This window comes from Accipiter gentilis, chromosome 32 (genome assembly GCF_929443795.1).
Source record: "Accipiter gentilis chromosome 32, bAccGen1.1, whole genome shotgun sequence".
NCBI lineage: Eukaryota > Metazoa > Chordata > Aves > Accipitriformes > Accipitridae > Astur > Astur gentilis.
In genome coordinates this window covers 3,454,546-3,466,935 of record NC_064911.1, presented here as the reverse complement: position 1 = coordinate 3,466,935, position 12,390 = coordinate 3,454,546, and the positions used below count along the sequence as shown (strand labels likewise).

At 41.9% G+C, this 12,390-nt stretch overlaps 1 protein-coding gene across 10 annotated transcripts in view; it reads left to right on the top strand.

Annotated features, from left to right (window-relative positions):
- Nucleotides 1-12,390, top strand: part of TIAM1 (TIAM Rac1 associated GEF 1) — a 193,830-nt gene that overhangs the window by 165,434 nt on the left and 16,006 nt on the right. For 6 of the 10 annotated variants that reach the window (XM_049835102.1, XM_049835101.1, XM_049835103.1 and 3 more), the window contains 3 exons: nt 3,337-3,443; nt 11,544-11,723; nt 12,164-12,232. In XM_049835102.1, coding sequence (XP_049691059.1) covers nt 3,337-3,443; nt 11,544-11,723; nt 12,164-12,232 — 356 coding nt within the window. Of the gene's footprint in view, nt 1-3,336; nt 3,444-6,103; nt 8,100-11,543; nt 11,724-12,163; nt 12,233-12,390 lie in introns of those variants that run through there. The other 4 variants (XM_049835108.1, XM_049835100.1, XM_049835106.1 and 1 more) reach the window with 4 other exon arrangements.

Below are 12,390 nucleotides of genomic sequence, written 5' to 3'. Positions count from 1 at the left end.
GCCCCAGCACCTTTGCTTCAGTGACAGAAGACTTCCTTTTGTTTTGTTAGTTCTAGCCATAAGGAGGAGTTATTTAATGGGCATTACTCATAATGTCACGGATATTACACTGCTGGGGCAACTTGGGAACTCATTTGACCTCCATCTGTGCTGGTGGCCACATGGATTTGACCCCCTTTTCCTGCTGCTTTTTGGATTTCCCTTTCTAATTCCTTAATGTCAAATGAAGCCCACGTGTTATCAGCCCTAGTAAATGGTAGTGGTTGGGCAGCATTCAGGTGCTGCAGAAGGAAATGAGCACATCGTCCTCAGAGCTCCTTGCAGAGCTAAATAAAGATTTACAGGGCAAAAACAAAATGATGTAATGAACCTGACAGAAATGGGACAGTAACTGGAAGGTATTAAAAGGCAAGAATGTGCAGCATTATTGAACTGATTGCCTGCATTTAACAACCAGCAGATAAACCTGCTAAAGTCGACATTGGCTTTGACAGCTTAAGACATTAGAAATACCCTGAGCACATGTACTGTGTGACTGCTCATTAAGGCATAAGTGAAAGATTGCTGTCTACTGGGTAAAAGTGTTTATACTGCAGGAAACAGATTAAGTGGTGTTTTAATATACAGGAAAAGAAAAAGTGGTAGCTTAAAAGCAAAAACCAAAACCCCCAAACAAACATTATTTGCCTTGGCTTGGGGTGAGAAACGGCTGTAAGATGTATTTCACACAGCTTATAATGGGAAATTAATTGCAGTGAAAAGAAAACAGTTTGCCCCAAACAAATTATGACACATAGCACATTTTTTCTCTTTATTTTTTAATGGATGGCTTAAGGGTTTTAAGAATCTTTTCACACATTAATAGAGAGACCAGAAAGCTGATAGTCCAAGTTGATAAAATCTAGGCAAAGCTCAGAAAACCTAACTTCTTACAGAAAAAACTCTTCTTCAAATAGATTTTGTGTTGCCACACAACCCCTACAGGCACGTCTTTTTAAAAGGTAAACCCTATCTTTTCAGAAGAGAGGCAAGTCTTCCAGAAGCTCAGCTATGAACTACCTTTTATGTCCTTTTAGTTTCATTTGATGTCCAATTTAGCTCCATCCCAGTATGCAGAATATGTTCTGAATTTACTTCCGGACTTCTGAATTCCATTTTTTTCCAAATTATTTCTGGACTCAACAAAGTGGAAATCTTGTACAGTTGTGCAGATTGTTTTTGGCCATGACGGCTGAAAGCTTGCAAGAACAGCAGCTCTAAGTTGGGTACTGAGGAACCCAGACCTGGATCTCTGCCCTCAGTCTTGATGTAGAGAACCTTACCTAGGATGTGCTTGCGAACCAACATTGTGCATTAACAAAAAATTCCTTCAAAGAAGAGCAGTGGCTTTTCAGTTGCAGCAAAGGGGCAGCATAATTTGTCTTACTCATTTAGGAAACATATTTCTTAGAAACTATCATTTCTATATCCTGAAATATATTTCGTTCCAGTATAAATATAAACAAGTATACTAGATGTGTGTAATCAGGATTTGTTATTTCAAAATCTCTTTATTTTAAAGCAGCTTGCCATTTTATCTGAATTAAAAAGACCATCCATGCTATTACAGCCTTTTTGGCCAAATCACACAGTGTTTAGCTGAAACATATCAGTATAACAGATGTGTGCTATCATCACTATGGCCTTTTTACTCACAGCATTGCTATCTAGCCAAATGCTCCTTATAGCAAATATATGTGACTTACGTAAATTGAAACGTCTAATTGAAAAATAGCAAGTAACCTGAGAGTCAGCCTGGGACCAACACAGACATGGTGCTGCACCTGATGTGCTAAATGACTGTTAACCTTTGTAAAACATCTATGTTTCAACCTAGTAGCGAATAGGAGGGGATGGCTGCTGGACCACTGGCTGCTGACAACATGATAGTGTGCTGTTGGGCAGCTTCTATTTGTAGGGCTAGCAAACAAAAAACCCAACGCTGGTTTAAAAAAAATTCTATTCTGGTCCAGAAAAGTGTCAGTTTTCCACCAAAATGTTTAAATGCTACATGCTAACAATACAACCAAAAAATATGTTAATATAGTCTGTTGAGTCCTGGGTTTTAAAAATCAGGGATTTTCTGCGTTGCTGCATTCGTTGAACTTTGATTAGGCTTTTCTGCATTGCCTGAAGACTAAAGGTAATGGAATAAAAGGTATAATCCCTGGTGGGACATTCACTGTCCTATTTGTGTGGCAGGATGCAGGCAGGCAGGCATACTGAGAAACCACCCTTCTCCATCCAGCTCCAGAAGCGGCACCACAGAAAAAACTCTTCCTTATGGGATTGAGGGGAGGAGAGGGGAGAGGTAAAAAGAATTAGTGTCTGAACTCAGCTGCTCTAATGTTATCTCTTTATGCTGGCTTGAAGGTCAATTGAGGCATGCAGGAGATTCCTGGCAGAGTTCAGTCCATCACTGGTCTTTATAATTTGCCATAGCTAGGAGTTGAATGTATATGATATCTGTTTTTCTGTGAAGACTGGCTAAGGTGTAGTAATACTGCTTCTTACAGCTATTAGAGTCAGAGAATGAGGTCCCCAAAAACATTGTACACAGAGCTCTCAGGCTGGGATTAGTTCTCTTCTTTCTTTTGTCGCTTGCAGGTGATTCATCATTTACTTACAAGAAGTCACAAAGGAGTTATTAGCTGTATCAACAACATACTCTTAAGAAGAGTGCTCAGGCATAGGGGTGCATAGTTGTTGCCACGTACCGATGGAAGTGAAATTTAGTTTTCAGTTAATGTAATAGACTCCTAAAAGCTGCTGAAACTGGGTTTGTTTCCTTAAAAATCAATGTGGAAGCTCAGTAGTGGGTGTGCTAGGCCAAAACTGCAAGCAATGTAAAATCATCACGTTTGACTTAGCTTGGAGGAAGGGCTGACCAAGACTTGCTTCTTGGTGTGGCCTGCCTGTTCACATACTGCAGTTTCCATTTAAAACCACTGAAGTATAAAGGTAGGCAATTGCTCAGCAGTCAAGAAATTAATACTAAACGTAAGAATTTCAATGTGGCATTTTAGCCTTATCTCTGAATTGGCTTTTGTAGTTTCCAACTAAATAGTGTGTCTGGCCATAACCTGTTTATTTTTACACCTGTAGTTAAACCTGGCCCCTGCTGTAAACCGAGGTAGTCCTTTGAGGTCATTGAGTGCCTCTGGCATAATGTCTTGTTGGCATGTACTTGTGTGCAGGATGGGGCCTGGCTCTCCATGGGAACTCCATGTCTGTTGTGCCCAGCTTTTTGAATTTTTGGAAATTATGGTTGTGTTTTCACACACATCTCAATTTCAGCAGGGCACTCTCTTTGTGGCGACCCGGACAGCTCTGTTGAGACAGCTCCAGAGGAGGCAGAAGTGCAAGACTTGGAGTCATCTGATGAGGCCGATAAGATGAGCAAGGTGAGAAAGTTTCATTTTCACGTGACAAGGAGCGAAAGCGCAGTACGGTCACAGCTGATGTGCTTGCTTCACAGCTGCACACAATTAGAGCATCTTTCCTGGGAAAATGTTAATCTTACTTTTAAGGTGTTTACAGATGATATTGAATGTAACAAATTACAGCTTTGATTATGGCACATCACTACCTCTTACACAAGACTAGTGCCCTTTTTCCAGGGTTGGTTCACATCGTCAATTATCTTGTGATACTATTCCTACATGGTTTTTGAATGGGCTGGTTTATCATATCCTTCAACAGAGCAGGTCAGCTAAACCAAAAGATCAGGTGGATTTTTACGATTTCTTATTCTTTCTTGATTTCTAGGTATAACAGGAATGTAAGTTAAACAGTATTTCCTTAAATCAATAGCATAGTGCACATGTTAATTTTTAAATGCAAACTAATTGTAGCCAATCTACCTTGAATTGAAGCAAAACTCTCCAATTATAGCTAAGAGGTTGTGCAAATGGATTGCTAATTGCCATCTATTAAGGGATGGGTTTCACAGTGGTTGGTAGTTTGCACCTGCGCTGGTGCTGGGGAGCTTTACACAACCTTAGGTGTGATGATTTGTGGCTTTTGAGGCAGAATCAGGTGAGATTATTTTAAAGACACTGATTGCTTTAGGTATTTGTTGCATGGGTGATGGTGAGAGTTTATAGCTATTTTTCTACAGAATTAATGATCTAACGAGAATCAGATCTCACTCAGTTTGTGCTTGTGTATAGGTGTGTTTTTTCTCAGCTCTTGTAACTAAAATGTGTTATAGTGAGCCCTGAGTTGGTCCCTGTGCTATTCTACTCGTCATTGTAGTGAAAGGAAGGAAAAGACCTTGGTCTCTTGTTTCCTGATCTCTTATGTCATGCTGGCCTGTAGTTTTGTCTTTGATAGCCAGAGAGTGGAAGTCAGATAAGAGAAAACATTCCTTTGCGTGAAATATATGCAGAGCTTGCATGCAGAGAAGGTGATTACTTGTACAGTTTGTCTCAAGGTTTTATTATGAAACTTCTTCTTGTAAGTACAAAGAGTTTCTTCTTCTGTAAGTGGAATAGTTTGTTGATACTTTGGGATTTTTAACTGTAAATATGTGGGATTTTTCAGATGCTCTGAAAAGAATCTCTTCTGTTAAACACTGAAGCTGTGGAAGAGCACTGAGCATAACACATAGCTGCTTGGGGAATAAATGCTCTTGCTGTGTTTTCTGTAGCTTTCTATTTCGGAACTGTGCGACAGGCTGTAGGGTTCCATTTTGCCTCCTGGATCTTCAGAGCTGTAATTGCCTGAAGCAAGGCGTAAGGATTACATGATTAGCCCTGTGGCTCAGCAGATTTAGTTAAACTGAGAAATGTGCATTAGCAGCTCTAATGCTTAATATTTGTATATTGGAAGAGTAACTTGTAACTCTAACAAGCCTCGGTTTCCAATGAGAGGAACATCTGTCCTTCTGTAAATGAAATGTTGACATCAGTACATGTTTTCTTTTAAAATTCAGAAATATGCCTTGTTTTGTTTGTGTGATATAGAGGGGAGTGAGGCATTTTACTTTGCATTCTGTTTGTTCTGGGACAAACTTCTTGAAATGGTCTTCCATAAAAAAAAAGGAGAACACATGTACATATAGTATATATACAATGTGCTCAATTTGGTAAACTCGTGGATGCCGCTGTCCCTGTTCGCATAAAAGAACTCTGTACTAGGCGGGCTTTCTTTGTGGTTCCTCTCTAACAAAAGCTATAGAAACCCCCAAAGAATTCTGCAATGCCTAACAAGAATTCCAGGACGTTCTAGAGGGGAGGAAAAAAAGCTCGGTCAATGGGAGGGTTTTCCTAATCCCTGTGCTTTTCTGCGTGCTTGGGAAAGCTCATCTGTGTGTGGAGTAGGAGTCTGCAATGCATGTTTTTCCATGGAAAGTCACCACCCGGCTAGTACGGTGAGGAAAAAAGCAAAGGTGTTTCCCTGTCCATGCACTGCCACACCTTTCCATGCTCTGAGGATTATGGCGCAGAAGATTAAGCTGATGTCCTCAGCACTGTTTTACACAGGTTATTTTTGTACGTGGGAAGTGGAAAAACTCTGCCCTTGTTCCACCAGGAGGGGCATGTTCCCCTGTATCGCCATTACTGCCACAGCTTCCAGTCTCCCTCAGACGGTGGAGTTCAGGGGAGACTTTCTTTACTTTCTGCCCTTCTTGGCAAAAGTAGGGCAGGAGCACTCTTATCCGTTCATCGCTGGGCAGCATTTTAACTATGCTGGAGCGTCCCAGCTAAACACAGAGTTCCTCTTCTTTCAGTGCAGACGCAGCATTAGCAGCTGAAGATACGAAAATAGTGTTTGGGTTGTCTTTTGCCTTGCGATAGCACGATCCTGAGGCAGGGCTTAATCCTGCAAACACCACCGCTCCGTGCTGTGGTGCTGGTGGTCTGCTGATGCTGGCAGAGCGCTGCAGAAGAGGAGAGCTCCGAGCCTTTCTGAGGAAACCAGCCAGCAAAGCAGTCCCAGGGGAGAGTTAATAATTCATGGAAAAAGGAGAGGAACACGGCGCTGCAGCTTTCCTTCATCTGCTCTTATAGCACAGGCTGGGTACCTTTTTTATGAAGGTAAGCTGTGTGAAATCCTACCAAAAGCTGGGCTTGGGTCCCTTCTGACTTGCCTTTAACTTTATCTTGTAGGTGATAGGTGGATGTATAACACAGGAGGCACTGGAATGTGTCTTTCCTTCTGTGCCTCCTCCTGCCCAGCTGACTCTTTCCCTTCCCCCAGCCCAGCATGTGTGCATGTGGGTGTGCGTTTCCTTCGTAGTGGTGCATTTGTTTCTTAATCTGCAAAAGCCTCCAAGCTGTTGTTGGTGAAGGATTTGGAGGGTACACCATTAGCTCTGAGGATTCTTCCCTTTTCTGAAAATCTTCTCTTCTGTATATCCTAAAGACCTGATAATGTGGAGTTTACTTCTCCATCACTATTGTCAAAGGAATCATAGTAATAATATTAAGCAAAAATGAGATGTCTGTAGAACTATTCTGATAAAATACTAAAAACCTGTTTCCAAGGTGGGTTGGGGCATCAGCAGGGTAGTGGTACGGGACAGCTGTTGTTCTCTGAACTCACTCCCTATCTAATTTCATGATGCCTCCCTTGTGTTGACCAGCCCTCTTAGGTACAGTATCTCTTGGGTTGAAATCTATATAAACAGTAGCAAGCAGGTACGCTTTCTAGGAACAGCTCTTTTTCTTTAAGCCACGCATCTGGCAGTGGCCTGAGTTGTGTTCCCGGTTGCTTCTGCTCTGGAGTGGGCTCATGACTTTCCTTTCTCTCCCCATTTTGTGTGGGTGCCAAGATGAGGAGAGAGCTGGGAGGGAAAAGAGTGTGGGAAAGGAAAGCCTGCTCTCTGCCACCTCGTCAAGCTTGTTTTCATCTAGTATGTGAATTCAAGTTTCAGGCTGTTTATGAAATCTAGATGATGCCCCACTTTTGCCAGTTTAACAGAATATTGGGAACATTTCATATCGGAGTAGTTTCTTAAATGGTTACATGCCTCTGTGCTGACCTTACTGTTTTGGCCTTTTAAATATTGTAGAATAAATTGAGGTTCAAAGGAGGTACCCTGAGAACTGAGTATATGCGCGAGTTCTTAATGTTGCAGGTTACAAAAAACTAAGATGGGTGTTGTGCTGCATCTCAGGATCAGTCTTTGTGTGTATTTTTTCCTGTAACGGTCTTTGAACTTAACTGGGGATGTGTTTTAAAAACTGTCATCAATTAAAATACTGCATGACACTCGTTTCTCCCTGTTTCTAATTAAAGACATCTGCCTCTTGAAATGAAGGCTCATTACCTTGCAGCACTTGTGCTTGGGGGAGCGTGCTGTAATGGGCTGTGTGTGTACATGCTTATACCACTGAGAGGTATTTTTTCACAGAAAATAGGTCGTCTTCTCTCTGCAGCATTATTCAAGACCAGAATTAAGTCTCAAAACCTTCAACGTGTTGCAATAGATGTCAAAGGATTAAAACAGGGATTTGAAGGGTAGGTTTTCCAGTAGCGTAGCTGGCTTTTTTTAAGTTTTTTAATTATGTGCCGCTGTCCCTTCAGATGTTTAATATTCTTTGGCAGTGCCGTTCGTAGCCAATCGGCTCTTGCTCAGCCACAGGCAACAGACATTTATATTCCTGGGCTGCCTTCACCTCTGCTTTGCTGCATTTCAGCCTCTCTGCTGAAGTTTTCCTCTTAACGAGTCTATGAAAAGCAGCGCTGAGTTCTCAGCTTCGACTGGTAGCCAGCTCTTAATTCCAGATGATGTGGTGAGTGAACAAGGCCGGCAGCAAATGACACATGCAGAAAGGCTTTGTTTGGAGAAATATGGTCACTGCCCTTCCTTATTAAAATGCAGCCGTCTTCTGTGTTGCGTGCCAAGTAAGCAGCACAGAGTACCTGTCTGGAATGGGAACGCCTTTTGGATCAGCCGAATATGTGGAGAACTGGGATTTTCTTCCTAAATGAGTGACAGCTCTGGCAACACTGCCTTTCCAGCGATGTCGGCTCTTTGGAGAGTTAACCGTAAGCTCAAGAATGAAAATGCTGGGAGAGCCGGCGACTCTCTGTACCGTATGCTGTATTTGGTGAGCAGATCTACTGTGCAACGCGACTAGTCTAAGTAATTAGCAGTTAAACGAATTTTCATGCTGTTTTAATTTTCAGGTTATAAATTCGAGGCTGAGCTGTAACATATATACCCTGTAGAGGCTTTCTGTGATTGTGCAATGTCATTAGCAGTCCTGGCAATGCGTGAAAGGATGCAATTTGCCTGAGTTTTGTTTGGGAGATCAATACTGCTTAGAGTTTGCCATCCGTGGTGAAACAGAGGTGCTGCGTTCCATTCCAGGGGACAATCTGCCTGATGCCCAGGCACCCGTATGTCTTTTATACGGTAAGTGCAAGAGGAAATGGCACTCTGCTTTCAAAACTATAGGGTAGGCAGCCAAAACTCCCCACTGTGGGCAGCATCAATGTGCTTGATGAGTTTAAGGACTTGCTCCTCCTGCATGGGAAGGATGTGATCTTAGCTCCTCTGCTGAGCCCCCTGCAGAGGAGGGGTTAATGTACTTGCAAAGCAAACTTAGCTTTATAGCCCAGTTGTGCCAGCCTTCCATCTCATTTTAAGGTTGCTAGACAGGATTGCTTGCAGAATTGTGCCTGAAGTGTGATGCCGTGACTCTCCTAGGGACATCCTGGTCAGCAATATCATTGTTGTAGCTGGTAAACAGAGCTGGTACTGAGAGATAAAAGGATCTGTTTCTCTTCCAGACCTTCCCTACTCTATCCACTTTCTCTAGGAAAATGGGGACAGAGAGGCTTTTGTTAATACTGTTTGAGAGTTTTCAGCAAAATAGCTGTGTTCTGAACCTCCCTGGGTGCAATGTGCATCTGCTTTCTGTCTAGAAATTGATTATTTTTTTTTAAAGTAAATATAAGATAGACAGGATTACGTTCAGGAATGAAACAAGACCGTTTGTTCAATGAACAAGCGAGAGAACAGGTTTGTGAACATTATTGTGCTTGAGACTCTTCATCTGTCCAAAGAGTATTGTGTGAGTGATACTTGGGAAATATGTAAAAAGATGTGAGGCACGGCAGTGGCAAGGCAGAGCTTGGTTGGTGCTGGCTGGAGCTGGGCATGGCTGAAGTCAGCGAGCAGTTTATTAAGTGTGCACAAGTGGAGATAAAGCTTTTAAAAGTCTTCTACACTTCCTTTTTGGCATATGGGTGTAACTATTCCTTCTGGGGCAGACTGCATGTATGTATGACAGTTATCCAATTTTCAACTACTTACTAGTGTTTAGCTGGTGTTTCGTAGTGTAAGTGGATTTTCGCTCTCTCTTTCTCGGTGACCCATCTTGCCCTGCAACTTAATTGCAAGTGCATGCATGGGACGGTGAGTTGTCTGTGGGGTATTGAGCATGAACTGCTTAAAACACTTGGTTTATTTTTGGAATTTGAGTCCATACTGTGTTTTATACATAATAACTTTTAATTTGTGCATTTGGCTCTTAAAATGACACTGGATATGTCTTCCTCAAAAATTTGCTCACAAAATAGTCTTAACAAAGCTAAACATTTCTGAGCAAAACGCTGCATGTCCTGAGCCTCTGCAGGCTCAGATTAGCATATATTAATTGTCAGCTATTTGTCCCTTTCCAGCAGAGCAGGTAACTTGGGCAGGATTTTTGCCTGACCTAAAGCCAGGCTTTCACCTACTGTGCTTTGTGGATTTGGGGCTGTTGGGATCAAGATCACACCTGTTGAAATCTAGTGCAAACTTAACCCAAAAGTTTGGGTATGGTTTATACTTAAGCGTACAGTGAGTATAGGTGGAACCTTGCTGAGAAATAAAAGGAACTACTTTGATTAAGAAATCTTAACTCTTAACTTGACATGTGCCATTACCAGACGCTGAGTTAGTTGGAAATGGACTCGTTCAACTCGCTGCTTCATCGTGCCCTGAACTTACAACATTTTTCCTTTCTTACTTATCGGAGTTAAACCTCAGATACTGAAAACAAATATTTTTCCTCTAATAAACTGTGTCCAAGAGGCATTTTTTGTATAGACAGTTTGTTTCTTACACTTGTGTCTGAAGAAAACGATCCATTGCATAAAAAGCATCTTTACTGATATGCCTTGCAGTGATACACTCAGGTGAGCATTTACAGCCATAAGATACCTTTCAGGAAAGTAACTGTATTATGGCAGGAAATCCCTTACTTGTCACTAGCATGGCTAGTGCTCCTCTTGGGCTTCATGGCATTGTAGGTGCACTGAGAGGGGAAGATAGCTGTGTGAGCAGACTGTGCAGCTTAAAAAGTACGGAGACTTTTTAGCGCTGAGTCATCAAGAAGGTGTGGGGTAGTGCAGGCTCCCGATGAGGTGGTTGCTACCAGCTGGTGGGAGTTAAGTGGTCTCCCAGGGGCCAGGGCCCTGTCTCCAAAGTGCAAGGTGGCAAAGTGCTTTTTTCTTTTTTTTTTTTCTTTTTTTTTTTCTTTATTCTTGCCTCCTCTTGTCTCTTTGCATATTCTCTGTTTGAACAGGCTAGTTTTGGGTCAGTTGTTTTAGTATGAACTGGGGGGCTGTAGAGGCAGTGCTTGGAAGTCACTAAATCTGGATTAAGATACCATGGCAGGATTATATGCAGAAGGTTAGAGAGGTGTGATCACATACAGAAGTTCTTTTCCCTCCATGCCGCCTCAAGGTTTCTGGGATGGAGACAGGTCTGCTGCTTTGGCAACCCTAGAAGCCTGGGGCTGTCATTGCTGACACCAGAGACTATACCAGCTCCAAACTTTTCAGTGTAACTGAAGATGCGAGAAAATGATCTAACATGAGGAGGTGAAGAGAGGATAACTGTCTTTATATATAGACAGCTAATTAAACATTAAAGAAACCAGCTACATGTAGCAGCTCCGAAAAACCTGATTTATGGGGAAGAAATTCATGCTGCGAGGCATGTTTCCAGACACAGAACAGATACACAGCTACTTTCCCAAAGAGCTTGCGTTTGAAGCCTTGAGAGGCTTTGGTTCCCCAGATGGCTCTGCTTCCCTGAAAAACAGATTAAACAGTTTCTGTCTCCGCATTGTCTCTTGGCTGTGACACAGCTATTCACGGGACTGTTGCAAACTAGGTGAGAGAACTGGCAGAGGGCTGGGGTGTGTGTTTTGTTTGCACAGTAATTTTTGGTTCCCATTCTTGGGCCTGTTTGTTTTTTCAATTTCAAGTGCTGGACAAGCCTATTTAATTAAAGTTCATGCTTATCTCAAAGGAGGAATGTTATTGAACAGCACTTCAATTAACTTGAATTGTGCAACTCTTCCCCCCCTGTCCCTTATACCCTGTCACTGAGAGATAGGATAGACAGATATATGAAACGATATGTGCACTTCTGGACTTTGACTGTTAAAAAGTGCCCAAGCTGCACCTGCTTAACTGCAAAGGCTTCTCGGCTCCATCATTCCTATAGCTCTTACTTAAAATATTACCGCTGGTCTTTCCTCTTCCTCTTTTTAAAGAGTACAGAGCAGGTCGCTGCTTTCTGTCGCAGTCTGCATGAAATGAACCCTTCTGATTCAAGTGCTCATCCTCAGGAATTTACAGGACCACAGCTGGCCACCATGAGACAGCTCACAGATGCAGATAAACTGCGAAAGGTTATCTGTGAACTTCTTGAGACGGAACGCACCTATGTCAAAGTAAGGGGTCTCAACGTGTTGTTTCAGTCTACTAATATTTATCCTCCTTCTGGCAAATTTTGTTGGTTTCTTTTCTAATACTTCAATTTGTTTCATGCATGTATCTCTTAGTTAATTTACATTCAATTCTACAATCTGCCTCTAGAATAGTAACTTAAACCTCTGAAATAAGTAGACTTTCCAAATTCTTATGCTATCATTTTGAAATTACTTAGCTGGTGTGCAGAGGATCACTGCTCAATGAGATCTGGTATTGATTTTATAAGTAAAACTGTAAATGTTTTCTTGTACTATCTTAAATTCTGTGAACTCCAACTATGTTGTCTTACGTGTGAAAGGGATACATTCATAGACTAGGTAAATGGTGATCTTTGCCACTGCGATAAATATTCGGGGGCGGTTTGATGAACCAGCATGGGAATCTTTTTCTGAATTTTTAGGACTTAAATTGTCTAATGGAGAGATACCTGAAGCCTCTGCAAAAGGAAACATTCCTCACACCAGATGAGGTACGTTAACTCTTGCTTATCTTTTTGCTAGATAGCTTATGCATCATCCCTCTGCTCTGCCCACCCCCCAGCTTGACTTGCTTGTCTGAGCAAGGAGTATGGAGATATTTTGAATTCCATTTCTTTTAGAAAAATGGATTGAGTAGAGTATGAAGGTA